Here is a 20,373-nt window from a genome sequence, read left to right as displayed (position 1 = left end):
CCTGATGTTCTGTCATGAAAAACTCTAAGTCTAAACCTGTCCATTACCCTACCATACGCCCTACGAACTGCTATGATCGCTCCAGACTTGTTTCTAAATCTAATAAAAGCAAAAGTAGAACCTGCTGATATTCTTTTTTTTTGTTTCTGTAGGCTATAAACACATCAATCACTTCACCATATGATTGAAATGCACCTTTAAGGCTTGACGGAGGAATCCTTTTACTAATGTTGTTGACAAAAATGGACCAGCACTTAGAGACCCTAAAATATATGAAACCAACAGTAAAATCAAGCATTGTTCTTCTAACGCAATACCAACAGTCCTATTTCGCACTCAAATCCAGTAAACCCATTCAATTCGAACAAATAACTTACTCAATTCAAGCTAAACCCCATGGTCAAACAACAAATATTACTCCATCGCAATGATTTGGTTAAGTTTCGGCAAACAAAAATTACCTGAAATACAGTGGAGAAATGACGACGGCAGCAAACAACAATGAACAATTTGTTTCAGTCCCAAACCATAACCCCACTAGCTTCTTCGGGGAGGTCGATCTCGAACGACAGTGAATTTGGGTCTCTCACACGTCGCCCAATTTAGAATATTGATACGAAGAACTCTCTTTGAAAATCTAATATATTTTTTCTTAATGCATACCTTCCAAATTATAGCTTTGATAAAAAAAATAGATTATTTTATTTGATTCAATAGATATTTTTCTACAAATAATTACATGACGATCATCAAATCATAAATAATCATTATTTATTAACAAATTTTATAATAAAAAATATCATTTAGTTTTAATTGATATTAGATTGTAAAAAATGATCTCTAACAATTTCTTCATTTAGCTTATAAAGATATCTAAATAAAAAAAGTAAATTTATTAATTACTTAAAATTAGGACGGATTGTATTCAAAAGTCATAACACCACTATCGGCCCGGTCCGTATTCCCTTGGAGCATCTCACGCGGGTCATCATATTCATCCTCACTCCCTCACGTGATAATTTATCGTTGTTCATCAAGGAATGATAACCTATCGTTGTTCATCAAGTAATGATAACCTATCGTTGTTCATCAAGTAATGATAACCTATCGTTGTTCATCAAGTAAAGTAATGCTCAAATCAAGCCCTTACACCAAATCTTCTCCACTTTTCCAGCCAAACCCAATTATCCAGACTCTTTTGGTGCCGCAATCTCCGGTAATCTGAACCCACTCCAACTGTTCGACAAAATGTCTCACCCGACTTCTTCACTACCCCTAAACTTGCTCCAACTTCAGCTTACATTCACCTCCCTTTCTGTCGAAAACGCTGCCACTACTGCAACTTCCCAATCGTCGCCCTGGGTTCTCAGTCATCAACACAAACCAACAACGACGACGACGATCCCCATATATCAAATTACATCCAATTACTAGTCCGGGAAATCAATGCTTCCTAAGTAAATTTCAACTAGTCCCACCCATCACTTGAAACCGTCTTTTTCGTTGTAGGAACACCGTTTCTCGTGCCACCGAGGCTTGTTTTGTCGATTCTTGATTTGCTGAGAGTAAAATTTGGGATGACTTCGAATGCCGAGATATCAATGGAAATGGATCCTGGAACCTTTGACGTTAGGAAAATGGAGGAGTTGATGGAGCTGGGAGTGAACAGAGTGTCGTTGGGAGTTCAAGCGTTTCAAGAAGAGTTGTTAAAGGCTTGTGAGAGAGCAGATGGCATTAATTAAGTTTACAAGGCCATTGAGATGGTGGAATCTTGTAGGTTTGAAAATTGGAGTTTGGATCTCATCTCTCCTCTTCCTAATCAAACTCTGCGAATGTGGGAGGAAAGCTTGCGGTTAACCATTGAAGCTCGGCTGAAGCATGTCTCCGTTTGTGATTTGCAACTTGAACAAGGCATCAAATTTGGAACATTGTAAGCATTACTATGATACTCGTACTCAGGTGTATGTGTATAGAAATGTTTGATTTTGGAGCATATATTTTAATATTTGTGTTGAATGCGGATATTTTAATAAAAATAAAGACTTGGAGTAGTCTTTTGGTTTTATCATGAACTGAAAAGTGAATGTTTGAATCCTTGTAGGTACACACCAGGGGAGTTTCCTTCACCTTCAGATGTGCAGTCTGCCGACTTTTACAGAATGGCGTCGAGAATGCTTTCGGATGTCGGTTATAACCATTATGAGATCAGCAGTTATTGCCAATACGGGTTCGAATGTAAGCACAATTTTACATACTGGAAAAACAAACCATTTTATGGCTTTGGCCTGGGGTCTGCTAGTTATGTATGGGGAACGAGGTTTTCAAGACCGAAGAAATTGGGAGGGTACATCGATTTTGTACGGTGCTTGGAGAATGGCAGGGTCAATTACACTGGGAATACTGATACAGACACCAGAGACTTGGCTTGTGATGCTCTCTCATAGAACTGCAAGAGGGCTCAATTTGAAGTCTTTCCGATGTGCATTTGGAAAATTGGTTGTAGCTTCTCTTTGGGAGGCTTATAAGCCATATGTTGAAAGTGGGCATGTGCTTTGCTTGGATGAGCAAAGAAAAATTGCAACTGCAGATGAATACAGTGCCTTGTTGAATGAAGATGATATGGGACAAGGATTAGCTTATATTCATCTTTGTGATCCGGATGGCTTTCTATTATCGAACAAATTAATATCTATTGCATTTGGGGTATGGGTTTCGAATGTCAACTTTTTTATGGTAAGGGTTGCATGTGGGTTATTGCTACAAGATAGAAGGGTTACAATCTAAACTTATGAACGGTTTATTACACTGGGAACACTAATAAAAACCGAATACTTGCTTCAGATGTTGTGATGTTCTCTCATGCAACTGCAATGGGGCTCGTTGAAGACTTTTTGATGTGCACGCGGGAACTCAGTTGTAGCTTTTCTTTGTGATGCTTAGTTGAAAGCTTCTTTGCTTAAATGAGCAGAGAAGAGTTGTATAGCTGCAGATGAATACAATATGAAGATGATATCGGATGAGGATTAGCTTATATTCGGCTCATGAACCGGACAGTTTTCTATTATCAAACGATTTGATATCTGATGCATTTGGTGTTATTACTCCTCAGAACATAAATATAGGTTGCAAATATGAAGTTTTCTGATAGTTCTCGGCCAACCTTAAAATCTGGCTAAGCATTCAAACATTAGCATGGCTAGGAAGACTATAACAAGAGTAATGGACTTAGTTTTGCTCGGTTGGTTCATGCAGCTATCTTTAAGAAGTAACATCCAACATGTTCGAGATGTAAATTTGTAGATTGATCTAAATACAAGTGAGAATTTGAGCTAATCGAGCTAAAATTAATTTGTTTGATTGAATTGGTTATTTCAACCTCACTCTTCTTGAGTAAGATTAAATAGTGTTTAAATTTAAAAATCAAAATAACAGATTTTTTAAAAAAAATAGAATTTGTTTGTTTATAAATTAAGTACATTAAAATCAAAATATCAAATTAAATTATCCAAATTTGAATTTGTTCGTTAAACTGATCCTCGGCCGCTATTAACAAATTTGTGGTTAAAGTTGATTTATGAACAGACAAAAGTAACAAACATTCCTCTTTAATCTCTTTTATTTAACCCCACTTTTCATTTTGATTTGTTTTCATCTCATCCTCACAAATTCTCTGTTTTTCCCCCTCTCTCCGCATCTCCAAATCTCCATTTTTCTTTCCATTGCGACGTCTTCCAGTCATGGCGGTAATTTCCCATTCCTCTTTATATTCATAAATGTAACAATTGAAATGAAGCAATTCTGTAGGAAAGTTGTAAGTTCAATTTGCTTGAAAAGAAAGATTGGGTTTTTTGGTGTTCTTTTAGAGGGTGATTTCATGTTGTTTTAACATCGTGTGTGTGCACGCGCGCTCTCTCTTATAGATATATTATCTGGGTATTTTATTCATGAAACAATGCAATTCGACAAGTGTTAAGAGTATGGTGTTGATAACGTAAATATATCGTCGTCTTTTTCTGATATTGTTTACGTTTAAAAATGATTGCCGAAGATTTATGCCCTCTCTTCTGAAGAGAGCGAAGGGACTTGGAATCAATGACCTCTAGCATATTGTGAGATTCAGGGGACAACCATTTCTGTTTTCAATCATGGCTTTAGTTGCAACAGCTTTATATGATCTTCTAATAATCCGTACTTGATAGTCACTCGAATCTAGATGAATGATTAAGGTTGAATTTGATTGGTTCTTTTCAGCAGCAAAGGGGGAAACCATTGCCTAAATTTGGAGAGTGGGATGTAAACAATCCAGCCACAGCTGAAGGATTCACAGTAATATTCAACAACGCCAGAGATGAGAAGAAAACCAGAGGCAAAGGTGTTAATGCTATGTCTACTGCTTCCTCTAAAAAGACTGACCTTCCCCCATCTCCTCCTACTCCAAAGGTACTATATACACATATACATAGAGAAATGAGTCAATTATACTTGTTCTTTCAACCCTTTAATTATATATTCTTTTTATTTCTTTCAGAGTAAATGGTTTTGCTGTGTTGGAGTTTAAGGCTATACCGTGATGATGACAATTTGGCTATTAATATATGCCTGGATCAGTGTAATGGAGAGTTAAAATCCTCATTTATCACGGGTTTCTTTTTTCTTTTTCCTTTCCCAACCTTACAGTGTTGTTTATATGTGCTATGGTTGAGTCATAGGCTCAATCAAAACCAGTTGGTGGTGGAATGTAAATTATTATTACTATATTACTAAAATAATAATAATATCCTTGTTAACTCATTAGATCTTACAGATTTATCCACGTATTCGAAGTTGGGATTCATGATTCCTGTTTTTGACCAAACTAGGCAAAATAAAAGGATGAGTAAGGAGGGAGTATCTCAGTTTTGCAGATTGCTCTGATTGCAAGTGAATGAATGGGCATAATGAAATCCCATGATAATACATAACTAACAGTTTTCAGAATGCAAACAATGGGACTAATCCTAACCTTTCTTTATTCAACGTAACCCTTACCCTACCGATCAAACAACAGGTTCATCATAAATGCTAATTTTACAGGTTCACCATGACTGAACCCTGGCTCTTGGGAAAGTGACAACAAACTCCCCAGCATTTTGCGCTAACCTGATTTCAGAATAATGATACTATAAGGGGGTATTTGGTTCAAGGTAATCCCACATTCCCATGTTTGGTTGGCCGGGAATCTCATTCCCGGTAATGTTTTATTACTAATAGAAGATTTTTTGGGTATATTACCGGGAATGTCATTACCTTTCTTCCCTTAGGTATTGTAATATTATCGGCTTTTTGGACTAAAATGCCCTTAAAGTTTTATTTTTTTTCAAAAATATCATTCTTCTGTCATTGAATAATAAAAATTATATGAAGGTTAAATTACAAATTTATCTTTAAATTATTTTAGATTTACAAAAAAAAAATCTATAATTAAAATTTTATATGAAGTTCAGGGGTTAAAATTTTTTTTATCCTTTCATTAAACTTTTTTTATATTTTAAATTTTGTAAAAACATTTTATATAAATATTATGAATTTAATTTTTTAAAGAAAATATATAAATATTTTACAATTTGTAATATTTTTAATTTTGTAAAAAAAACTATATAAATAAAATTGCTACAAAGCATGGAGGACAAAAATCACCTGCAGCATGGAATTCCAGGATGAACAAATACTTGGGAGACATAACCGCACCAAGTGTAGAAAAGGTAACTAAAACAGGAAAAAGTTATATAATCAATACTTAAATTTGAGAGCTCGAATCATTTTTCCAGTTTAACCAAAATAACATCAAAGCATAGAAACTTGATGGAATAAATTGAATGGATCCAAAATGGCAAGTAAAACCGAAAATTCGTTAATTGAAAGTATTTCACATGGACTTCATTAGCTAACAAAGAAACAGAGGAGACAAAATAATAGTTCACTAGTCCAGGGCTCGGACGAAGTTTCACTTTTAAAGTTTGAATCAAGATAAAAAGTCAAACCGCTCTCGATTACCGGTAAAAAGTAAACTCAAACCTCATGCTTGACCTCAAGCTTGGGAATTTGTACTCAAGTTCGAGCGCAGTTTCAATACACTTGACTCGACAATGACCGCCAAGTTGAATTTGTTTGTTTGTTTTTTCTAAAAGCAGAATAGCTTACCAGCAATGATATCTCACTTATGGGCTCTACTAATGCAAAGTCAAGGAAAGTGTCATCCAGTAGCAAAGTTTGAATAGACTAACCAAGAGGATTGAACTCTCCTGCATAGCCATCAACCCTGAAGACCTCCTCAAAAGCAACCGCGGCAATTGGATGCTAAAGTAGGCCTGTACTCTGGAGCTAAAGGCAATGACTTCAGCCATGAAAACGCTTCTTGGCTTGGCTCAAGTGAAAGACTTGAAGCAGCCATGAAAATGGAGAGTAAAGTTTGATCAGAATTCGGAACAATCATTGACTATTCATTTTCTGAAAGCTTACAACAAATCAAATAAAAACAGAGATTAAAAAGGCTTAAGATTCTTCTAAGCTCTCTGTTTTTCCTTTACAGAGGAACTGGTAGATATGGCGGGCTGGGCAGAGAACCTATGAAAGCGACACTCAAGCTCATCCAGTTTACCTTTTCTTCGGGCCCAGCTTAGTCTAATTCAGGTTTAGACAAAGATTTTAAAAGTTATCATTATTAATTCTTAAATTAAAAATAATCATTTTAAAATATATTCAATCATAGTACTATTTTTAAAAGGTTTAATATAAAAATTGTAGAGAAAATCTGTATGTTCCAGTCAACATTAAAGAATATTAACTAGGAATAAAATTAGTTAAAACTAACTTTTATTTTCTATTTAAATATCTCTCAATAAATATTAAAAAAGCATCAAAGCACTTTTAGTTTAACAATATTGAATAGCCAAAAAGGTAAGGCACTTCAACAAGTAGAAGAGCGATTTAATCATCACAAGTAGTTTACAAATTAAATGTTCTTCAACGGAGGAATGATCTTTGATTAAATCTTTATCTGTAGAAAAATTCACACTGCATTCAACAAGTCGGCAACCATTGAGCAGTTTTTCTCTTGCAATTCTTACATGCTTAATTACTTGTCTTTCATGTTCTAGTTGTGCCTACAAATCCAGAAGATTACATCTCACTTGGAGCAATGATTTGCTCTGACTACGCCTAATAGCTCTAGAATACTTAATGAAGATGAAATTTTTCAACATATATTATTCTGGTTGAATGCCTAAAGAAGAAACTTAACGACCAACAAATACTTAAGTACAGACGGTTACCTCATCTTCTGATTTTTCTAATAGTGATTAACCAACCTCCTGCTACTTCAGTTTTCTTTTTTTTCTTCAAGATTTCCTGAGAGACTTGACCTCTTCAACTAGAACTTTAATATATGCTTTTGATTTGCCTCTAGTTCTTCATATCTGTGTTGAAAATATGAAAATCAAACAGTTTTCAGCTCGCGATGCAAACGGCAACTACAGAGGTAATCGAAGGTCTGTTACAAGATGACAACGAGTTGTTGCGGAATACGACTATCGGATAGAGAAAAATCGCAACTGATAATTTGATAAAATAAAAAATGAAGATAAAGAAGACACAAAATTTACGTGGAAAACCCCTAAATAATATAGGGTAAAAACCACAAGTAACGGTAGAAGAATTTTACTATGATAAAATAGGAATTACAACTTCTCTCGATCTAATAAGGAGAAAACAATGACAATTATCTCTTGATAAAAAGGAGAAAAACAACTCTCAAGAAAACTCTCTAAATTCTCTAGTATTGGGAGAAAGCTAGAATGATTTGGAATAGTTTAGAAGCTAAATGGGATAGAGTATTTATAGTTGAAGCTTAAGGACTAATCTTGTAAATATCCTAAAGTATAGGGACTAAATTGTAATTATCTCGTCCACTTTTTCAAAAAAAATCTGCAGCCCAACCGTCCAAATTTGACTAATTAATTTGGTGTATTTAATGCACCAAAATGCTTGAATTTCAACAATCTCTCACTTGAAGATTTGATTGGAATAATCATATCTTCACATCATTCTTTCTACCTTGTACCTTCATGTTGCTTACATTTCTGATAGGCCATAAGAGGATCGACACCAAGTAAATTTATCAGCATTGATCGCCTTCGTCATGAAATTTGCTATGTTGTATTTGGTATGTATTTTCTGCATATCTACCGTCCATTCTTCCACATTTTCACGAATGAAGTGGTACTGAACCCGTATGTGCTTTGTTCTTGAATGAAATGTTAGATTCCTTGCTAGATGCAAGGCGCTTTGACCGTCACAAAACAAAGAGACATACTCTTGATTTTGCATCTTCAACCAAATTGCTTCTTTATTGGCTTGTGAAGCTGCTACATATTATGCCTCTGTTATGGATATAGCCACAACTGACTGCAATTTTGAAATGCAGCTTACAGCTCCACCAGTAACTTTGAACATATATCTTGTAGTAGATTTGCTTTTATCCAAATCCCCTGCATAGTCAGAATTAATATACCCATTGATAAGTAAGTTTGATCTTCAGTAACATAATGCAACATTTAAGGTTCCTTTGATGTATCTCATGATCCTCTTTACTGTATTCCAATGCTCTTTTCCTGGATTCTCTATGTACTGACTAACCACTCCCACTGCTTGTGCAATGTCTGGTCTTGTGCATATCATAGCGAAAATTAAGCTTCCCACTGCCGATGCATACGACACTCGAGACATCTCCATCCTCTCTTATTCACTGCTAGGACTCATACTTGAAGATAATTTGAGGTTAATAGGAAGAGGGGTAGAAATTGACTTACAATCTTGCATGTTGAATCGTGAAAAGATCTTCTTTAAGTAATTCTTTTGTGAAAGCCAAATCTTCCTATTACTTTTGTCTCGGTGTATTTGCATCCCTAGAATCTTGTTTGTTGATCCCAAGTCCTTCATTTCAAATTCCCTAGCCAGTTGTGCCTTCAATTCTTTAATATAATCTTTTTTCGGGTCCTACAACCAACATTTCATCCATATACAACAACAATATAACAAAATCGTTATCACCAAACCTCTTGAAATAAGCACAAGGGTCTGCATTAAGTCTGTTATATCCAAGGCACATAATAAAAGAATCAAATCTCTTATACCAACACCTCGACACCTGCTTTAGATCGTACAGAGATTTGTTCAACCTGCAAACCAAGTTCTTCTTTTCGTCTTCTTCAAAACCTTCAGGCTGGAGCATGTAAATCTCTTCTTTAAGATTTCCATGAAGAAAAGATGTTTTAACATCTAACTGCTCTAGTTGTAAGTTCAATGTAGCACACATTGCCAATACTACTCGAAATATTTTAGCCGAACCACAGGAGAAAAGATTTCATTGAAATAAATACCTTCTTTTTGAGCATATCATTTGACCACCAGTCTTGCACGATACCTTTCCACTTGATCGTCACCATTTCGCTTGATTTTGAAGACCCATTTGTTACCAATTGGCTTTCTTCCTTGTTGTAGTGGTACAAGGTCCCATGTATTATTTTTTAAGGGCTTCAATTTCTTCTTGCATCGCCATAATCCATAGTGAAGCATCTGAGCTATTTATTGCCTCCTGAAATGTTGATGGCTCAATGTCCTCTGTTAAAAGGTAGTATTCAATATTTCCTTCTATAACATAATCTGAGTGCCAATTGGGACGTCTTCTCACATGATATGATTGATGAGTTGTTGGAGCTTTAGAACTCTCTAGTTCTTGTTCATCATGTGTTGGTTCTGCTTCAGAAGAATCTCTTTGTTCAAACTCCTTTTCCACATGTATCTGTGTAGTCTCTAACTTCTCAATGCTATCATCGTCTTCTTTTCTTCGTAGTTTATCTTCTACAAAGATAATATCCCTACTGATGATCGCTTTGCGGGCAGTGGGATCCTACAAGAGATACCCCTTGATTACATCATCATACCATAAGAATTTGCATTTCCTGGATTTTGGATCCAACTTTGAGATTTCTTGGGAGTTGTACATCACGTACACAATACTTTCAAATACATGGAGATTTGAATAATCAGCTGGTTTACCAGTCCACATCTCCATTGGTTGCTTCAGATCTATTGTAGTTAATGGAGCTAGATTCACCAAATAACATGCAGTATTGATTGCTTCTGCCCAAAATGATTTTTCTAGGCCTCTAACTCTCAGCATTGCTCTTGTTCTTTCTAATAAGGTTCTACTCATCCGCTCTCCCAATCCATTTTGTTGAGGAGTGTTTGCCATTGTGAACTTTCTTTTAATGCCTTCTTTCCTGCAAAAGTCGTCAAATTCTTCACTTGTGTATTCTCCTTCATTATCTATTCTGAAACACTTGATCATGTTTCCAGAATCAAGTTCCACCCGTGTTTTGAAGTTTTTGAATGTTGAAAACACATATGACATCTTCTTAATAGGGTACACCCAACATCTCCTGGAGTAATCATCAATAAGTGAGGCAAAGTATTTTGCTCCGCTTAGGGATGCAACTTGTGTTTGCCATACGTCAGAGTGAACCAATTCTAGAACACTTTTGCCTCTAGAATTTGATGTGTTGAATTTCAACCGGTACTGCTTACTTGTTATGCAATGCTCACATAAAGTAAGTGATACATTTGTTAAGCCTGGAAGTAGTTTTTGCTCCACAAGGACTTTCATTCCTTGTTCTGACATATGTCCAAGTTTCTGATTCTATAACATTGTAGAATCTGAACTAAATGAGGCAACAGAGGCTTCTGCTTCTGGCAAAGTCTCTCCATTCAGCATGTACAAGTTTGTTGCTATCTTTTCGCCTTTCATCACCACAAGTGCTACATGGAACACCTTCATGATTCCTTTTCATGTTTCAATCTTGCTCGCATTATTATCCAACAATCTGTAGGATAATAAATTTTTCTTCAGGCCTTTCACGTGTCGCACATCTCGAATAACTTTAATTGTTCCATCATATATCTTTAATTTGATAGTTCCTACGCCAACAATCTCTAAGGCATGATCATTAAAACTATACACAGATCCTCCTGATATGTTCATAATGATGTAACCATTCTCTTCTTGAGGTCATGTGATATGTTGCTCCCGAATCAATAAGCCATATATCTACAAATCTTTTCCTACCTTCCATGGTGGTTGACGCTTCACAACATAGAGCATCTCCATTATCTAAAGTGTTTGCGATATTGCTTTGTGGATTGGAGTTTTTATTTAGACTCCAACAATCCTTCTTCAAGTGACCATTCTTTCCACAGTTGTAGCACTTTGAATTCTTCTTGCTTATCGACTTCGATCTACCATGTTTGTGACTACTGCTTTGGCCACGTTCTGTTGATATCCCTCTCATCGTTGTCAACGCTTCTACTTGTTGCAGATTTACTTGTCTGTCTTCCTTGTTCTTGCACCGATTTTCTTCTTATAGAATAACAGCTGCAATGTCATCGAAGACTAGACTGGTGACATTACTGTTTGTCAAGTTGATGATGAGTTGATTATACTAATCAAGTAGACTTTGAAGTATAAGTTCAGCACGTTCTTGTTCTCCTATTGTATATCTTAAGGATGTAAGCTGAGAAAATAAAGTGTTCAGCGTGTTTAAGTGCTCCGTCACTGATGTAGATTCTGGTATACGGAGAGTGTACAACTTTCTCTTAAGGAAAATTTTATTGTGCAACGGTGTAGCCTCGTACAATTTGGTGAGATGATCTCATATCTCCTTAGTTATCTTCTTCTCTTCGATGCTTGACAATACTTCATCTGCAAATGCTAGATGAAAGTTTTCCATAGCATTCCCGTTCATTTCGATCCATTTGTTGTCATCTATAAAATCTATCGGTTTTTCACTGATAGTTGCTAGACAACCGTCTTTCCTCAGGATAGCATCCATCTTCAATTAATAAATTGAGAAATTTCTCCCATTGAATTTTTCAATATCAAATTTCGTTGTCATAGCTTCTATTGCGGATAGCTCCCACTATTTCATTATCGTGAATAGTTCTTTGGAACCTTCAAAGAATGAGTAATACCTTCTTACTTTCTTATGTTGGATGATCCATCTTTTGGTGGCAACCACAAAGACAATAAGTATATATTATATACTCTAATCTGGCTCTGATGCCAATTGTTACAGAATACGGCTATCGGATAGAGCAAAATCGCAACTGATAATTTGATAAAATTGAAGATAAAGAAGTCACAAAATTTACGTGAAAACCCCCTAAATAATATAGGGTAAAAACCACAAGCAACGGTAGAAGAATTTTACTATGAGAAAATAGGAATTACAACTTCTCTCGATCTAACAAGGAGAAAACAATGATAATTCTCTCTTGATAAAAAGGAGAAAAACAACTCTCAAGAAAACTCTCTAAATTCTCTAGTATTGGGAGAAAGCTAGAATGATTTGGGATGGTTTAGAAGCTTAATGAGATAGGGTATTTATAGTTGAAGCTTAAGGACTAATCTTATAAATATTCTAAAGTATAGGGACTAAATTGCAATTATCCCTTCCACTTTTTTAAAAAAATCTGCAGCCCAGCCGTCCATTTAACTAATTAATTTGGTGCATTTATGCACCGAAAGGCTTGTATTTCAACAGTTGGGTAACGTTTGGTGAAGAGAAAGATCAATTTCCCCTTAGAATAGTTCTCCAGCGGGTGTGTATGTTGAAGAATATGATTTTTCAGTGATAAATAAGATCATCGCGATTGATTTTTATGGTGGTGGGTGAGATGAATATGCAAAGTTCTATAAATTAAGTGTTTCAATATTAAACAAATAAAAATTCTTAAATAATTATAATTTTAATTAAAAAAATATAATTTAATTATATTCCTAATAAAATTTAAACAAAATAATAATAATTAATTATGAATATATCATTATATTTTTCATATTTATTTAATAAGAATAATTTAGTTAGTGGTGTGATCTATAAATTATATTAGTGGTATGTTTCGATTTACGACGTACACTCTAAAGTTTTCATATAATAATTAAACTAATATTTAATATACTAACATATAATTTTAATATACCATCAATAAATCTTTTAATTTTAATATTTAATATAATAACACATATTCAATGTACTAAATAATAATTTGTTAATTCAAACAATCTTTTTGAGTGTTATGTTGCTGTTACATTTACATAGGGCAATTATTAAAATTCCTTTTCTTCAAGGGCAGTGGTAGTGGGGTGCTTCTGCTGTGCGGCGCCTAAAAAATGGCTATATACGGCGTGACCGGTTAAACAAGTGACTGGTTATGTTATATTATTTAACCGAAAAGATTATCAAGTACAATAACATATTAGGTAACGCTTATATAATGTAATAGGTAGCGCTTATATAATAAAATATGTATTTAACCAAAAATATTATCAAGTACAATAACATATTAGGTAGCGCTTATATAATGTAATATGTAGCGCTTATATTGACCTATTTTATAAGTAAACTGGTATATTTATACCGGTAACATTGCAAATTTACCTATTACATTATAATTATCGGCTTCGATGTTTTTTGGATCGATACTTTTTATAAATGTATCGACACTATATGCGTTCACCTTTTTGGGCATTCATTCTGGAAAAAGTATCGACACAACATTAAAAAGTGTCGACACATTATGTAGACCTATTCTCACATAAAACCGGTATAAATATACCGGTTATATTACAAAATTGCCTATTACATTATAATTATGGGTTTCGATGTTTTTTGGATCGATACTTTTTAAAAATGTATCGACACTTTATGAGTGCACCCGTCTGGCATTCATTATGGAAAAAAAATATCTACACAAATTTAATAAGTATCGATACTTTATGATGACCTATTTTCTCATAAGACCGGTATATTTATACCTGTTACATTGTAAATTTACATATTACATTATAATTATCAGTTTCGATTTTATTGGGATCGATACTTTTAATAATTGTATCGACATTTTATGCGTGCACCCATTTGGGCATTCATTCTGGACAATAAGTATCGACACAAACTAAACAAGTGTCGATACATTATGTTTACATGTTTTCTAATTAACCGGTATATTTATACCGGTTACATTGTTAATTTACCTATTACATTATAATTATTGGTTTTGATGTTTTTTGGGTCGATACTTTTAGAAAATGTATCGACACATATTTAGGTAGTTATTGTACAAACCTAAATATGTCACGCGAATTTAATGTTGTACACACCCTTCAACTACCACTACCAATACCACATCCTATTAAAAGCACGACTGAAACATGTTGAATGAACCTTTACTTACATCTCCATCAACTCCGGGACTACTGAACTTGCACAACAAAATTTTTGCCATGGATCATACTGATGGAGACAATATTAAGCCAACCGAGGAATGCCATGAAGTACATAATGTTGATGAATATGACAGATTGGTTGGTTAGCTCTTCTCTTCACATGATCAAGCTTGGTACTTTTACAAGGGATTCGCACGGGAACATGGGTTTAGTGCACGTAAGGGAACAACACGGCTTGACTTGGAAGGGAATCTGAAGACACAAGAATTTTGTTGTTCCAAAGAAGGGTTTCGAGAATCAAAAGCCAATACTGTTGATCATCAACGTGCTCATACGCCAGTTACAAGAACAGGATGCAAGGCTAGAGTCGTAGTTACAGCAACAAATACAAACGGTCACTAGGTTATAAGTAAGTCTTATTAGAAACATAATCATGCATTGTGCACGCCTGCTATGACACCATTTATGCATTCTAATAGAGCTGTAAGTAAGACTGATATCGATGAGGCAACAACAATAAAAGAGGTCAGTGTCGGCACATCACAAGTAATGAACTATTTAACGCAGCAAGCAGGGGGCTATCATATTGTTGGATTTACGCATAAAGACCTCTACAATGCACTTCAAAGAGGTAAAACAAAGGAAATCGTCGATGGGGATGTGAATGCGCTTATTGTTTACTTTGATTATAAGAAACATGATGATCCTGGGTTTTTTATGACATACTCGGTAGACGAATCAGGGGCATTGTATAATCTTATTTGGTCGGATTCTACATCGAGATCAGATTACACATGCTTTGGTGATGTAATTGCGTTCGACACAACGTACAAAGATAATTTGTATGGTCGACCAATTATGCCTATTGTCGATGTCAATCATCACCATAACACAATTGTGTTTGCCACTTCCATAATCGCTGACGAGACGTCCCAATATTTCGAGTGGGTGCTACAGAATTTTTTAGAAGCCATGATGAATAAATCATCTATTTCAATTGTCACCGATGAGGATAGGGCAATGCAAAAGGCTATCAAATCTGTTATCCCTTATGCTAAGCAATAATTATGTTCTTGGCATCTTTCTCGCAATGCACAAGCTAACATTGGTGACCCAAAATTTACAGCAGCATTCTCAAAATGCATGGCTTCCTAGTAGACAACTGAGGAATTCAATATTCAATGGCGTTCGGTTGTTTCAGAATTCAACGTCAAAAAGCATCCATGGGTGATTGAGAAGGGAAATACTAGGCACGTATAGGCACAAGCATATCTAACCGGTCATTTTTTTTTGCCAATATTCGCTCAACACAAAGGTGCGAGTATATGAATGCTTCACTAGCGATTACACTGAAACACAAGAAGACATATTTAGATGTTGTTCGTGCAATTGAATATGGAATTAGTAGAATATGTATGAATGAGTTGAAAGTGGATTACTTAAGTTCCCAGACGAAGCCCTTCCAGATCACAAAACTGGTCGAACTTGAAAGCCATACTGCTGAGATTTTTACCCACGAATCTTTTCATGCGTTCCAAGATGAACTTCAACGGGAGACATTGTACCAGATTGAGGAAGAGATCCAGTCCTTATCAGATGAATGTCAACATTATATGTTGACAAAATACAAAGAAAAAAATAGAACATTTGAAATTAGTTTTGATTCTCGTACGAAAACCCTAATTTACTCCTGCAAAAAATTCAAGACCGTTGGAATTCCGTGTCGCCATCAACTTCATATTTAAGATTGAATTATAGAATGAAATGAGAATAATGTATCAATTAGGAAACTTGAATATGGAGTGATATGAGTAAATTATAGGAGTTATATGAAATTGAATTAAGTAAATTGATTAATTTGTATATAGAAATAATAGAAGTAATATATATATATATATATATATGTTTATCAGTATAATATATGTTATGTAATATAAGTGCATACCAAGGAATAAAGAATAAGATCGATGATGCGATGTAAATTATATTATGAATTAGTGATATATAAATGTGATATAAGTATGTAATAAAACTTATGTGTTGTATGATAAATATGAACATATGAGAAGACGAGATAAGATAAGTGACTTGTAATAGGAACTATATGACCATAAATTATGTAAATTGGAATAATTTAAGTGATATGTATCTATGAATATTTGGATATGTATATAAGTGATGTGATATATGAGGTCATATGAAATATTATCTTATATGACTATGTGAGTATATGAAAAAGAATATAAGTACCTGTGAATTATATAGAAATGATTTATGTAAACATGTTTGATATGTATTACATGTATGTGAATATAAGAGAATAGAACATAAATCATATGAAAAGATATAAGTCCTATGATATTACCTATGTGAATATATGAGAAAGTATATGAGTTATATGTATTACAGGATATGTGTGATTTCACAAGAAATGACATGAGCTATGTGATTACATGATTATAAGAGATCAGACATGCGATAAGAGATAAGTAATATGAATGTGTGAATATGAAATGAAATAAATGATAATGCCCATGTTATGTGTCATGATAGCTAGGGGTATAGTTGGCATGCCAAGAGTCGAGGGTCTACGCGGTCCTTCGGGACATATATGTATTCTTTGGAACATGTATGGGGCCTGTTGAGGCACCTATGTGATCCTTGGCATATATATATGGTTCTTAAGGAATGATATGTGGTCCTTATGGACATTATTATATGGCACTACGGTGCAATTCTACGTGGCACTACGGTGCAATTCTACGTGGCACTACGGTGCAATTCTATGCGGTACTTCGGTGCATTTATACGAGCTGTGGTGACAGCATTTGTGCATAACCTCAATGCACTCAAATATCTTTAGTTCTCACCAGTGTATCATGGGCTAATAAAGAAATAATAACAAATACAATATATATATATATGATGGATATGCTTTTGATTATACAAAATGCGTTATATGAATTGTATGATGTTTGGGTGTTTCTAGGTGAAATGATATATGTTTTATATGATATATATATAGAAATGATAAGTACAAGATCATATTCTAAATGAATTAAAGATAATGATAGAAATTATGATAAGGATGTTGATATTGATAGATGATGATATATGTGCATGGATGTATTTGTTACATAAAAAGGTATGTGAATTTGTATGAAATTGATATTTGAATTACTATATGATTTTGTATGATATGATAGTATAATTATTCTATGGTTTCTATTATATGTTTTATATGCTTCACTAAGTCATCGACTTAGCGTGTGAGTGTTTCACATGCAGGTTACAGAAAGTGGATATAGAAGCTGTGAGGAGCAAGACAAGTTATCATCCCCCTTACAAGATTTCAGATCAGAAAATAGATGATTTAAATGATTTTGGTAATTTTGAATATAGCTGGCATGTACTAATTGTTGAGTTAAGTATACTCTGATTGATTTTGGTTATTGTGGTCAGTTTATGTAACTAAACCGCTTTTACTTTAATGAAAGGTTTAAATTTTCTTTAAATTTTGTCAAGAGTCAAAGTTTGAAAAGTCAATGTGACACCTCAGACTCGTATCCGGGTCGGGTACGGGTTGGGGGTGTTACATTTAATGGTATCAGAGCTAAGGTTTAATCGATTCTCGGCATAAACTGAAGTCCAAAGTGTCATAAAATGTGTGTATACATTATTTTTTTCATAATAATAATTATTATTATTAATATAATATATTATTATTATTATTTATTATTAAATATATATATATATTACAAATTACATCAGAGGCCCAATCCAGTACATGCCCGATCAGCTAGCCCAATAGAACCCTAAACCCAACTAGGGTTTCACACTTCTCAGCTCCAGCCGCTCCAAGATTCCAGAAGGCCAGCCGTCGCCTCTGCCAGGTGGTCCAACGTCCAGCTGCCGACACTCCAGTGCCACGCCACCTCGCCGCCGAAGCCTCTAGAAGCTCTGCTGCCATGACTCTGATCATCCACGTTGTTGCCTATGGTGAGTCACCACCATAGTTATGGTGACTCACCGAAAGCCTCCTAAGGGCCTGGTCCGACGAAAGCCTCGGTGGTGGCTTACCTGCAAAATAAAAAAAACACAGAGAGGAAGAACCGAAAAAAAAAACAGAAACGAGAAAAAAAAACGAAGGAAGACAGAAAGCTACCAACGATCCCAACCAACAACACAGCAACGAGAAGCCAAAAAAAAAAAAAGAGAGGAACTTACTCTGTCGCCGGAGAGCTTCAAACGTCGCCAGAGAACCAAAATGCCGAAGGTGAAAATCGTAGATTTACGATGTATTATGGGGTTTTAGATTAAAATAACCTTGGATCGGACCTTAGGATGTTTAGAGCTCTATTTTAGGGTATTTTGGGTTTTTTCTGGCCACCGTCAACGGTGGCCGGCGGTGGTTGCCGACGTCGGAGCATGGCTGTCGACCGGTGGTCTCTCTCTCAGTTTTAGAGAGAGGCGAGAGAGTTAAAATTCTCTCTCAGTTAGAGAGAGAAAAGAGAAAGAAGAAATGATAGAGCTGGCCCGAAGGGCCAGCCTTTTGGGGTATTTATACCCGATACAAAACGACATCGTTTCATGATGAAACGGTGCGTTTTGGGAAGAGGGTAAACCTGTCCGCTTCTCTTTGGTAAAGACGCAGATCATGAAAGATGTCCGATCAACTGGAAAATTAGTACCGAAAGGGCTGTACCAAGGTGTTAATCATTCCTTGACTGTAACTGACTCCTGAATCCGACATATCTTTGGTAAAGACGCAGATCATGAAAGATGGTGTCCGATCAACCTTAATGTTTTTTAAATGATCGGTGGTGGCTCTAACATTTTTTTAGTCGAAGCCCAATTATGGGACCACCCGAAAGACAACAACGACACCTCTTTTATGTTTGGTGCTTAGGGACGTCTGAGTGCTTTGTCTCTGTATATTTTTGTCTCCACTATTCACGTTTTTTCTCTTCAAACTATCAGTGATCGCTTATTGTTATATTTTGTTTATGATAGTCATAAATATATTTTCCAATATGTATATGACAAGACGTATTGATGTTACTTTATTTTACTAATGAATATATCATAGTCCTATTTTTAAATATATATATATATATATATATATATATACACTAAATTATAATAATTTTAATTTTATTAAAATAACTTTAAATAAGACATGGTATTTTCTCTTCTAAAACCCTACAAAATTTTCATGAACAATGTTGGATACAGGGGTGGAGCTTAGTTAGAGCCTAAAAGGGCTCCGGCTTATGTTAAAATTTGTATATTCAGTATAATTTTAGTCTAATAGTGTTACACCCTAATTTTAATTTTAAAATATATTTAATTTAATTAAGGGACTAAAATGGATAGTTTTGAAAAATCTGGGTTAATCTCGTATGTTTGGGAAGTTCAGGGACTTAGTCTTGAATTTTTCCAATTTTGGGATGTAGAGAAAATTTTAAAAATTGGAATTTAGTGGATGTGATGGTTTGAACCCATAATCTAGGGCATGGTCAACCATCCCTTAACCATCTAGCCTAGGTCACTATTAGTGATTATAATAATAAAAGAAAATTTTAAGGGTTAGGCTTGGGTTAAAAATACCTAAATCGGAACCCCCCACGGGAGCCAAACCCCAAGTTCCCCAAATCCCTAGCCAATCCCTTCATCGATCCACCTCGTTTCGACTACCGTTGTCATGCTTCGTCACTACCAGTAGAATCAATGTCCTCCTACGACCCGTCCCCAACCGATTCAAGGGGAATCGATACCCCCTCAAACGAACATGGAATTCCAGAATTCCATAATTCCAGAATGCCAGAGGGGAACCGATACCCCCACAGTAGGGAATCGATACCCCCTAAAGGAAAATGGAAATGTTGATTTCTTAAAGTCGTTTAAGCTATTAGTATCAAGTTATAAGGTTAGATTTTGATAGATTGCCTTAAATTGTATATTTGTGTAGATACCGAGCCTAAATCAGTTTCGGAATATTTGGCAAATAAGATCGATCAAGGGGAAATATGAGAGATCGGTATTAACTTAGT

At 35.0% G+C, this 20,373-nt stretch overlaps 1 protein-coding gene and 1 pseudogene across 1 annotated transcript; both read left to right on the top strand.

The window, feature by feature from the left end:
• Nucleotides 1-479: 479 nt before the first annotated feature.
• On the top strand, nt 480-2,901 carry LOC120178558 (annotated as a pseudogene).
• A 763-nt stretch (nt 2,902-3,664) lies between these two features.
• On the top strand, nt 3,665-4,590 carry LOC120178570 (protein NOI4-like). The gene is made up of 3 exons (XM_039184383.1): nt 3,665-3,743; nt 4,252-4,440; nt 4,529-4,590. Exons 1-3 carry the CDS (start codon nt 3,738-3,740, stop codon nt 4,556-4,558), a joined length of 225 nt encoding a protein of 74 aa, XP_039040314.1. The 5' UTR covers nt 3,665-3,737; the 3' UTR covers nt 4,559-4,590.
• The last annotated feature ends 15,783 nt before the right edge of the window (nt 4,591-20,373 follow it).

The sequence above is a fragment of the Hibiscus syriacus genome, unplaced genomic scaffold (assembly GCF_006381635.1).
Source record: "Hibiscus syriacus cultivar Baekdansim isolate YM2019G1 unplaced genomic scaffold, ASM638163v2 tig00112353_pilon, whole genome shotgun sequence".
Lineage (NCBI taxonomy): Eukaryota > Viridiplantae > Streptophyta > Magnoliopsida > Malvales > Malvaceae > Hibiscus > Hibiscus syriacus.
Note: the sequence above shows the minus strand (reverse complement) of the source record. Positions and strands in the feature narration are given on the sequence as shown.

Coding starts and splice junctions, on each gene's coding strand:
- LOC120178570 (XM_039184383.1), top strand. Junction 4,441..4,528: donor CATCTCCTCCTACTCCAAAG/GTACTATATACA, acceptor TATTTCTTTCAG/AGTAAATGGTTTTGCTGTGT.